The following is a 12,179-nucleotide window of genomic DNA, read 5'->3' as shown; positions in this document are numbered from 1 at the left end:
TGGAGGATAGCATTGAAGTGAAACTAAAGGAGGTTATGTTTATGGTAAAAGTGGAGAAAAAATGATTTCCTTTTTTTCCTTACCTCAGACCCTCATATAGTTGTATTTCCTTAAAAAAAAGAAAACAACAAATATTTCAGATATGACAAAAATACTTATTCCTCCTGTATTTTAGGAATGCACAAATATGTTTTCTCTTTGTGCAACAATCATCCAGTCAGTTATATTTTTTACTCTTAATAGTCAAACATCAACTACAGAATAAGGTTTTAGGTAATTCACTCTTTATGCTAAAAAGTCCATATAGAGTAATGCATTTAAATTTTATTATTTGTAAAAAGGTACAATGATGTAGTGGTTTCCTGGAAAGAGTTATAATTTCATGAGTTTCTAATTATATAGTCATCATATATTATGTGGTCCACATTGATTTTCCGTTCTTCCAGTTTAGAACTTACATCTCAGAGAATCTGTAAAGTTCCCTCTCTGCATTACAGTAATCTGTTGCTGTGCATTTTGTGGGAACCTAAAATTTTTAGTAATCTGATATTTGTTATAATAGTGGGTGTCTAGTGATTACCTAATAGCTGTAAAATAATTTCTCTCGACTATTCTGTTGTTAAAAATAAGCAATTTAGGAAGCTGTTTTTGACTTAATAAAATGGAATATTAGGTTTGCCATATTGTGTAAAAATAATGATGAGTATTTTAAAATGAAGAGATAGGAAACTAGAATGCTGGTTATAGGTAATTAAGATATGGGTTAATTTTGTTAGATGAGTGATGCTATGGTAGACACCTCCAGTTTCTACCACTGAACCAAGCTTCTTAAAAGGAAAATTCCTGGATTGTGAATAAAAATTTACTTATCTATATATAAAGAGATGAATGGTTGTACTGGTTTGAATAATGTTCCCCAAAATTCATGACTTCTAGAACCCATGAATACTACCTTATTTAGAAACAGAGTCTTTTCAGATGTAATCAAGTTAAGAGAAAGTCATACTAGATTAGGGTATGCCCTAATCCAATGGCTGGTGTCCTTAACAGAGAAAGGTATAGACGTAGAGACAAAGAGACAAACACAGAAAGTTATGGCCCCTATATTTTGTGGTGTTCACCATCTTTTAGTAAGATTAACTCCTTCTGCATCATTTTTATTTCTATCCAGTGGTTTTCTACTGTCTTTTCCTTTCTTGTGGAAACTTTTGCTACCATAATATTCTTATGCATCTTTTTCTCTCCAGTGGTAACTGTGTATCTTTTAAATGAGATTATTCTTTTTTGTCAGCTAGTTTTATTTTCTTTTAATTTTTTAAGTCCATAATATGCTTAATCCTTCTGGTTTTTAAAATGTTTTTGATTGATACTATAAGATCCTAGTGCTCATCAATGAATATTGAAATAGTACAGAGATTTTTAATGACTGTTTACCTTTAGATGTTGTTGGATGCTGTTTGAACATTTGTACCCTGGAATGGAGTGGCAAATGTTAATACCCAAAGGTGTTAAACAATATTGTATATGAGAGTTACGTTACCTGTGATAAGATGGGCAGTATGTGTCTTATTGAGCTTTAGCTGATTTTTGTCTTGCAGGAAAATGGAAATGTGGTAATGGAGTCCTAACAGATCTCTTAATTTTTAGGGGAAGATGGAAATCCAAGTTCAACAACTGTGAAAGTCTGAAGTTTTATCCTACTTACAAGTTAATAGGCATTAGCTTGCTGCAGTTTTGTCTATGCCCGCAGAAGACAGGAAACTCCTGGGTCAGAGACAAAGGGCTTTATTACTCTGGCTTTGGCTATAGCCAGAATAGCAACATTTTCTTACACTGGTATCTTCAGCCTTAATTCCCAGAGGGTGACAGAGGATAGGGCCAGGCTAACCTGAGCACACAGTGCATTGTGTTACAACAAAGAAATTCTGAATTTAGGAAACCTGAATGTTTTATAGTGGGAAGTAAACATGCCTGCCCTTTGCTTTGGAGGGAGATTTTCTCCATCTTCCAAAGCTGTTCCCTGTACAAACATCATTGAAAGGATAGTCCAGAAGAATCTCAGGCAATAAGGGGTTCTAGATACTTATTATAGTGAAATGTTACTGAGTAATCTTTCAGAATTCATTTCCATAGGTCACATTAAATATTACATTTTAATCATTTAAATTAAGCCTGATGATGTAAGGGTAGTTTTGTTTTTAAGGCTTTGAAAACCTGTAGTGCTGAGTTAAAGTCTAGGAAGTGTTCATTTGTATTCTTGGTCTTATACTTTTATATTTCATAGATCCATATACTAACAAAATGAATTTTGAGGATCAACATAGGTTTGCATCATTTCTTCTCTTTTGCCATATATGAAAACAACCCTCTCAAAACATCTAAATACTATTTACTATTGCTACAAACTAAAAAAAAAAAAAATGAACCTAACCACTAATGTAATATGGCACTGTGTTCCAGGATTGGATCCTGGAACAGAAAGAAGAAATTAAAGGAAAAACTGGTGAAATCTCAATGTTCAGAGTCGAGTAAATAGTAATATACCAGTGTCAGTTATGTGATTTTGACAAATATACTAAATAAATATAAGATGTTAACAATGGGAAAAACTGCTTGATAGATATACTATAATTCTCTATACCATCTTTGCAACTTTTCTGTATATCAGAATTATTCCAAAATAAAAGTCTATTTAAAAAAGGGAAACAGTTGATATTTTAAATAATAAAGATAAGTAAACCTAGAACAAATGAGAGTTTTTAAAAAATTAAATACATTTAGCTTTATGAAAAATTAAGTACACTATACTTACTTCTATCTTTTTGACAGGAACTAGTAAAGATTTTGAGATGCATTAGTATAGATTCATGGATTATTGGCATTTGGGAACCACGTGATAGCTTCACTTAATTTACTGTAAATGAGAAGAAATAGTCTTTTCACTTTTCTTAGCCTTTAGAATGAGGTACCTTTAGAATCAATTATACTCTGTACCTGACCAGATGTTTAGCCTATGTCCCTTCTATGAATCCAGTCTGATTCTGTACAGTCACAGAGTATGAGTTTTAATCGGGATAGGTTGGTGGATCATCGTTAACATAAAATTTAGCTTTTCTAAGGATTTCCATCATGCAGCTGGCCCTAAGGAGACTTACTTTGTTATTTATTTTCTTATTTTAATTTGTATTAGAGATGGGGTCTCACTATGTTGCTGAGGCTTGTCTTGGACTCCTGGGCTCAAGCGATCCTCCCTCCTTGGCCTTCCAAAGTGCAGGGATTACAGGTGTAAGCCACCATGCCCAGCCTCCCAAGGAGACTTACAACTGGGAAGATGGAGTGAGGATTGGAGGAGGGCAGGTTCCTGATGTTGATGCCAGTCAAGAGGGAGTTGAGACCAAGCAAGAAATGTGGTTTTGGCAGGCAAGCACCTGTGGAACAGACTGTAGCCATGCAGCCACCAATGTGTCAGGACAGTGTATACACCTGGAGGCAATCTAGGATGCAGTAGGGTTCAAGGGTAGGCCGTTAGTTCCTGCAAGGTGGTATCAGCTAGAACAGAGACTCCCAACTATGGTAGCATATTGGAATCATCTGGGCAGATTTGTAAAATACCCAGGTCCCACCCTCTAGAGATTCTGATGCAGTTGGTATGGGGTGAGGCTGGGTATTTTTAAAAAGAGCTTCCCATGTGTTACAATATGCTGCCAGGGTTGGCAACTACTGTGCTAGGGCGGGGTGAGAAAGGGTCCCACTTGTGGAAGAGGGTGACTGGCATGAGCTTCCCCAACTGCATGGCAGAGGCTGGTTCTAGGACCAGTGCCCATGGAGGGGGAGAAGGCTATGAGTCAGTGAACAGAGCAGGAGAACAAGAGTTGCAGGGGCGGGTGTTTTGATCTGGAGGTGCCTACACTGGCCCTGACCCTTTTAGCATGACCAAACCATTCCTATCTGCCTGTGACTTTCATAGATGTAGCACTGAAATACCAGTATCCTGGGAAACCCCTTTGTGCCAGGCAAACTGGAAGTTTGGTTTTTCTAGCCCCTTTGATCCAGGCCAAAGCATCCTGCATGGTATCCTATGATCAGCACCAGCAAAAATAAACAGCTCTGCTCTTCCTTAATATTCTTATCTCACCTCTTACCTTCCATTATGTTTCTGATAAAGCCAGCTGTTTTTTGGGGAACAAGAAACAGAGTGGAGTACATTCTTTCTGTGTCACGAAGGATGAGCTCAGGAACTAGTGTAAGATTTCAGTGAGCTCAGCAGTGAGGAGCTTCAGAATCAGAAACAGGAGTAATGTAAAGCAGTTGTTCTCAAACTTCAGAGTGCAGTAAAATCACCTGAAGGTTTGGCTGAATCACAGTTGGGTAGGCTGCATCCTCCGAGCTTCTGAGGAAGGCTATAGCGAGGCTTGAGAAATTTGCATTTCTAGCAAGCTGATGCTGTTGGTCTGAAAACCACTCTTTGAGAACCACTGGTGTAAATAACCTTGACTTTGTAGCAGGCATACCTGGGTGTGGATGATCTCTCTCAGTCTATGGTTTCTCACTTGTAAAAGGGGGGAAATAATACTCACCTCATCAGTCGTCATGAACTGTCACATAATTCACTAAACAGGATGTCCAGGATATGGTAGATACTTCCATTCTCTGAAAGATCTTTCTGTATCCTTTGCATGGGGACAGTTTTGTATTGAATATTTTTAGGGTTAACAATTCCAGATTTGATCATCAAAATCACGTAGAGGAACTTTTTACACTATAAGAAACCTGGGGCCCTACCTCCTTGGAGATTCTGATTCAGCAGGCCTGAGGGAAGTCCTGGGCATCAGTTGCTTTAGAAAGCCTGCCATGGTACTTCTGAGAGTCAGTTTTGGGAACTGCTATTTTGAGGAGCATTTCTCTTCTGCAAGGGTTCTCAGGCACTGAAGTTGTATTCAGTCATTTGGAGGATTTTAACAGATGCTGATGCCTGGACCTGAGACTGTGATTTAGATGGTTGGGAGTAAGTCATGGGCATTGGACTTTAAAAGCTCCCAGGTGATTCTGAAATGCAACAGAGGTTGAGAACCTCCCCTCTAGGGGTATTCCTGGAACAAGAAAAACACGAAGTATTTGTTACAATGCAGATTCTTAGGTCTTACCTCAGAGCTGCCTGCACAAACTCTCTGGGTGAGAGACAGTATCTACATTATAAATCAACGTCTCAAATAGTTATTCTTAACAAAGTTTGAGAATCACAGCTCAAGGGACATTATAGCATCCCTAAATATTGGTTGACTACACCTCCCTCACCTGTTTATATGGCACTTTACAGTGTACTTTACATTGTTATCTCATGGAATCTCCTGCATATCCTTATGAGACAGCTGGAGTAGATATTATCTCTACTTTATTGGTGAAGAATTGGATATTCAGGGAGGTTTTCTTTCCAGTAGCACGTGTGGGTATATGAACATAAATCAGGCAAATGTGCTTCTCTGAAGGGATATAATAGTCTATTGGAGAAGTAACACAGAAACAGGCAGGAAGGAACAATCTCTTCAGGCAGGAAGAGATTGCAGTATGGTTGAAAAATACTATGAAAATTCGGAGAAGGAGGGGTTAGCAGGAAGTAATTTATGAGAAGGGAATTTGAGAAGGCTATTTGGAGGAGGTGGTCCCGGCTCATTTTAGAGCTGTCAAGATCTAGTTTCTTTTGAGGACCTTGATAGAGGGCGCATGACTACGGTCTTACAGCTATGCTCCAATTGTTTCCCTTTATTAGGTTTTCCTCGTTTTATGGTCCAGGCTGTGTAACCTCCTTTGTGTTATCATCTCATCATATTTATAATAAATTCAAATTTTCCTTTGAGATTTTGCTATCTGTTTAATAAAAATGTGGTATGTCTTTGAATTTTATAAATAAATGATTATTTTGATGTTCTTAGAATAAAAAATTACAATAAATTTTTCTCCCATTAGGAAGATAAACCAATAATAGACATATGAACTATCATGTTCATTTTTATAGGGGTAGATATTCTTTTAGCTATAGCTATCTAATTAGGTAAGAATAAACATTTGTACTTTTATGGCTATGTTGTTAGATCAAGGAGTATGAAGAAAGTTTCAAGGACAATGGATTTATTTCTGGAACAAAAGAGACAATAAGGAATAAAGCTATGACTGGCAGTCTGATAAAGAGCCCAACTCTGTTAGGAAAAGCACAAAAAGCTTTTCTCTTTTCCTGCAACATCTGTCTCAGATTATTGTATATAGTACTTCCATATAGCATACTTTTGACTTTTCTTCAAAAGTCATATGAAGACATGGAGAACCTTTATAATTGATAAGATTTGAGAAAGTTTTTTTGGTAGTGGTCTTTACTGAAATAGATAATTTTTAAGTAAAATGCAGTTTATGATTTTCAAATGCAGTGCATATTCTAAAACATAGAAGTGCAAAAAATATAATTATATCTGTCCCATTAGTTATTAAAATTTAAAATACTCCTATTCTTTGACCTCCCAGGTCCATGTCTAGTACTCTATCCTGCATATATACTGATAGAAGTGCACAGGAATATATGTAAGGATGTTTGTTGCAACATTATGACAGCAAAAAGGAGATTATCTGAATGTCCATTAGTACAGGACTGTTTAAGTGAATTATAGTTCACCCCCATAATGGAATAGTATGCCATCATTGAAAAATACGATATTGATATAGAAGGATGCCAAGCTTACCTTAAGAAGAAAAAAGTCAAGTGGCTGAACAGTGTACATAGTATAAAACTATTTGTGAAGTGAAAAGGATATATGTGTATGTGTGTATATATGCCTCTACTTGAATATACATAGACTATTCTTGACATGGTACACAAAATGCATCAAAAATGCTTACCATTTAGAAGGCATCTACAGCTTGAATAGTATATGTGAAGGGAGTTTTTTAATTTTTCACTATGTACCCTTTCAATTCTTAGAATTTTTGCACCACATGTGTATTAATAGATAAAATAATTATTTACAAAATAAAAATACTAAATTTATATTTAATATTATAGTTTATATAAATTAAGAAAGCCAGCCTATCTCTTGGACTAAAAAATATTTCTAGGCATGTTAAAGGAAACAAAAACTTCATTACTTCTTAGTTTAAATAATTATTGACTTATGATTAATTATCCCTGAAAAATATTACAGCACAAAAATGAAGTTTCACCATTATTTCTAATAATTACATATGCCACCAGTTGAGACCTCAAGATTTGAATTGTAGTAATGCAAATTGAGATTTTTTCCCCCTGGTGTTTATGCCTCTGCTGAAGTGTCATGGAAACATTTAATAATGATTCAACCATACTGAGCTCTTTGCTTCATTTGCCACGTTAGGCTTTTGTGCAGATGGGTCCTGATCATATGCTGTTTTTGGCTTGACTCCTATTTTTCGAATCAGAGATTAGTGAAATAGTGTTTTCCATTATTGACTCATCTATATAACTCTCCCCAATATAATGGAGGAATGTTTTTAAAAAATGAATTATTTGTCCTTTTTATGATTTAATATGACATGTTTCCAGAGTTGCGTTTTTGAAGAAAACTTTAGTAATTTATAAAATAGTATGCTTTGACACTGACATATATCCTCATGACTATCAATTTCCATTGTTTTCTAGTCTGATGCCATAATTCCCGAGATTATTTTTTTGTTTCTACTTCTCTTTATTTATGTTTGTTCCTACTTTCTTATCTTTGTTTCTATTATCTTCATTGCTATGAGGCTCAGACTTCTAAGAGGAGAAGGTCTGATTCAGTTAGTCACTGTCCAATGTAAGGAAACACTTACAGACAGAGTTCTGTCTTTATCAGGTCATCTGTTGACTGTTGACTTTTTATGTCTGGCCAACGCAAAGCTAGAATTTTGATCTCTGATCCAATTAGATGTATCCAGGAAATCAGGGGCATCTAAGTGATAATGTCCTCTTATACACTCAGAATCTGATCTATGGACTGTTCATCAGTCCAACAGCCCAACACATTCTATTGTAACTTTTGTTAAATTTACCCTTAGCCCTGCCGACAAAGCAACAGAATAAAAGAATAAACCAGCCTAGGGGAAAGTTTAGATTTGCCTTGCATAACTCATAGGTTCGAGGTTCAACAATAGGGGATAGGACACAGGCTTTGTACTCACATAAAGTTTTCATCCTTACTTGGCAACTCCCCAGGCAGACAACCACAGTCTCAGAGATTGTGGTTCCTATGTAGAAGAGGGATAAGAATATTTCTTTGTAGGATTGATATGAAGATTTAGTGTGATTGTGTACGTAAATTGCGAACACTGACAGACACAGTAATTATAATAGCAGCAAACATTTGTTGAGTACTTCCTATGAGCCAAGCATTACTTTAAACTCTTTTATGTCTGTTAGCTCGTGTAATCCTCATAACATCCCTATAAGATAATTATCTCCAATTGACAGATGAGAAAACTGAGGCATGGGCAGTCTCTGTAGTTTGCTTAAGATTACAAAGCTGGTAAGGGAAGGAGCCAATAGCTCACATTGTTAACATCTACACTACACTGGCGCTCCACATGAAGTCATGGCCCCATGTTCTAGTGTCTAGGACTTGTTTCAGCCCCCAAGTCTCTGTGGCTTTCTGGGTTCCATCTTCTCCATTAAATGCAACCACAACCCTCAGTTCATGATGGTCAGTGGCTCCCCTGGGAATTTGGAGCTGGTTTAAGGTCAGGGATTGCATTGTGTACCATTTTACCTGCTCTCCACCTACTCCCTAAAGCTGAGAGTTACCAGCTTCTGTGGGATAATCTTACAAGGAGCAGTAGTCTCAGGCTAGGCTGGTTTCCTTGGATTTTGGTGGAGAAAATGTCTTCAGCCTATTACATCTCCATGTCCTCCTGTTTTCTCTCCTCCATGTGTGAAACACTGAACATTTTAAGTAGTGTTACTCCTTAAGTCCTACTGTGAAGTAGGTAACACTTGCCTCTTTAAACCACCCATCCTATCAGTCCTTTCTGTTTCACTCTTTCATATCTCAGTGAATCAATTTAATTAGAAGCTTTCAGCTACTGAAGAAATAGGAGATTAGTGATAGAATGGGAAGAGGTCATTTAGAGAAGAGCTTCTCAAACTTTAATGTGCATATGAATCACCTAGGGACTTGTTAAAATACAGATTCTCATACAGTAGGTTTCGGGTGGGGCCTGAAATTCTGCATTTTTAACAAGCTCCTAGTGATGTCAATGCTGCTTGTCTCTGAACTGCACTCTGAGTAGCAAGTATTTAAAGGTGACATCCTAAGATGGCAGAAGATTTAACTTCTTACCTTTCCAGGCACATTTAACCAAATAAATGAATCTCTCTAGTAGAATTTTGTTAATGCAATTGGATGCTAAGAAAAACTTCACAATTTAAAACGCTGCCCATAAACTGCTTACCAGTTAAAGCCATTGCTGGTTTGAGAAAAGAATGGTATGAACTTGCTTATCTGGTAATCAAGTTTTGATATAAACACTGTAAAAACAAGCATTTTCTCCATCAATGTAATTTACTGACTCTCAAATGATTTATATTCATTTTTACTTAGCTTTGTGTAAAAGAGCATTGCTTTGCTGCTGCTCATGATTGAGTTGCTTTTTTTGTTTTTTTGATACAGGGTCTCTATTGCCCAGGCTGGAGTACAGTGGTGCCATCTCGGCTCACTGCAACCCCCACTTCCCTGGTTCAAGTGATTCTCCTACCTCAGCCTCCCGAGTAACTGGGATTACAGGCATGCGCCACCACACCTGGCTAATTTTTGTATTTTTATTTAGTAGAGACAGGGTTTCACCATATTGGTTGGGCTGGTTTGGAACTCCTGACCTCAAGTGACCCACCCATCTAAGTCTCCCAAAGTGCTGGGATTACAGGCGTGAGCCACTGCACCTGGCCCATGGTTGAATTTCTTATAACTAGGAAAGCAGATGATTAAACTTTGGTGCAAGGGCCACATACGTATTTTCTTTCTTTTCTTATTTTTTTCATTTTTTCTTTTGAGACAGAATTTCACTCTTTTTGTCCAGGCTGGAGTGCAGTGGCAAAATCACAGCTCACTGCAGCCTCGAACTCCTGGGTTCAAATGATCCTCCTGCCTCAACCTCCCAAGAGGCTAGGACTACAGATGCATGCCACCACATCCATCTGATTTGTAAATTTTTTTTTGTAGAGACAGGGTCTTGCTATGTTGCTCAGGCTGGTCTTGAACTCCTGCCTCGCCTCCAAAAGCATTGAAACTATAGACATGAGACACTGTGCCTGACTCCCCATGTGTATTTCAATATCTCTTTCTTTGTTCCTCTAATATCACCTACATAAAAGAAAGGTTAAGTCAACTTTTGTTTCCCTGAATTTTGATTTGGAGTCAGCTCACTCAGAGTGTTTATGAATAATTCTGTTAGAAAAAGTTTGATAATGCTAATCTGAATAATGAAATATCATGTAGAGCTCTAGATGTGGAGATACATTGTGAGTAGAAACCTCCTGTGAAATGAAGCAGCTGATTCTCCTTGTGATGCAAAGGCTTACATTCTTTATTTCTGTTTTCAGGGAGGAGAGCACTGTTACTACCAGGGCCGTATCCGAGGAAACCCTGCCTCATTTGTTGCATTGTCAACATGCCATGGACTTCAGTAAGTGTTCAAAAAGTTATTTGTACTGTTTATTTTTTCAATAATTTATTTTCTTTAGTATGAATGCACTATAGTAGATATCCCTATTTTGTGTCAAGAAATAATTTTAAATCAGTGATGGATCTGATTTTTTTTTTCTATTTTGTGTTTTATAAACCAAGCAGATTTTATTATTATTATTACACTTTAAATTCTAGGGTACATATGCACAACATGCAGGTTTGTTACATATGTATACATGTGCCATGTTGGTGTGCTGCACCCATTAACTTGTCATTTACATTAGGTATATCTCCTAATGCTATCCCTCTCCACTCTTCCCACCCCACAACAGGCCCCGGTGTGTGATGTTCGCCTTCCTGTATCTAAGTGTTCTCATTGTTCAATTCCCACCTATGAGTGAGAACATGCAGTGTTTGGTTTTTTGGCCTTGCAATAGTTTGCTCAGAATGATGGTTTCCAACTTCATCCATGTCCCTACAAAGGACATGAACTCATCCTTTTTTATGGCTGCATAGTATTCCATGGTGTATATATGCCACATTTTCTTAATCCAGTCTGTCACTGATGGACATTTGGGTTGATTCCAAGTCTTTACTATTGTGAATAGTGCTGCAGTAAACATATGTGTGCATGTGTCTTTATAGCAGTATGATTTATAATCCTTTGGGTATATACCCAGTAATGGGATGGCTGGGTCAAATGGTATTTCTAGTTCTAGATCCTTGAGGAATTGCTACACTGTCTTCCACAATGGTTGAACTAGTATACAGTCCTACCAACAGTGTAAAAGTGTTCCTATTTCTCCACATCCTCTCTAGCACCTGTTGTTTCCTGACTTTTTAATGATTGCCATTCTAACTGATGTGAGATGGTATCTCATTGTGGTTTTGATTTGCATTTCTCTGATGGCTAGTGATGATGAGCATTTTTTCATGTGTCTGTTGGCTGCATAAATGTCTTCTTTTGAGAAGTGTCTGTTCATATCCTTTGCGCGCTTTTTGATGAGGTTGTTTGTTTTTTTCTTGTAAATTTGTTTGAGTTCTTCTTAGATTCTGGATATTAGCCCTTTGTCAGATGAGTAGATTGCAAAAATTTTCTCCCATTTTGTAGGTTGCCTGTTCACTCTGATGGTAGTTTCTTTTGCTGTGCAGAAGCTCTTTAGTTTAATTAGATCCCATTTGTCAATTTTGGCTTTTGTTTCCATTGCTTTTGGTGTTTTAGACATGAAGTCCTTGCCCATGCCTATGTCCTGAATGGTATTGCCTAGGTTTTCTTCTAGGGTTTTTATGGTTTTAGGTCTAACATTTAAGTCTTTAATCCATCTTGAATAAATTTTTATATAAGGTGTAAGGAAGGGATCCAGTTTCAGCTTTCTACTTATGGCTAGCCAGTTTTCCCAGAAGCATTAACGGAATCCTTTCCCCATTTCTTGTTTTTGTGAGGCTGGTCAAAGATCAGATGGTTGTAGATGTGTGGTATTATTTCTGAGGCCTCTGTTCTGT

At 37.1% G+C, this 12,179-nt stretch overlaps 1 protein-coding gene across 11 annotated transcripts in view; it reads left to right on the top strand.

Moving 5' to 3' along the window:
* The window catches only part of ADAM22 (ADAM metallopeptidase domain 22), a 262,714-nt gene that overhangs the window by 156,282 nt on the left and 94,253 nt on the right, over positions 1-12,179 (top strand). For all 11 annotated transcript variants that reach the window (XM_025378403.1, XM_025378401.1, XM_025378400.1 and 8 more), the window contains one exon: positions 10,592-10,674. In XM_025378403.1, coding sequence (XP_025234188.1) covers positions 10,592-10,674 — 83 coding nt within the window. The remainder of the gene's footprint in view (positions 1-10,591; positions 10,675-12,179) is intronic.

Source organism: Theropithecus gelada, chromosome 3 (assembly GCF_003255815.1).
Source record: "Theropithecus gelada isolate Dixy chromosome 3, Tgel_1.0, whole genome shotgun sequence".
Classification (NCBI taxonomy): Eukaryota; Metazoa; Chordata; class Mammalia; order Primates; family Cercopithecidae; genus Theropithecus; species Theropithecus gelada.
Note: the sequence above shows the minus strand (reverse complement) of the source record. Positions and strands in the feature narration are given on the sequence as shown.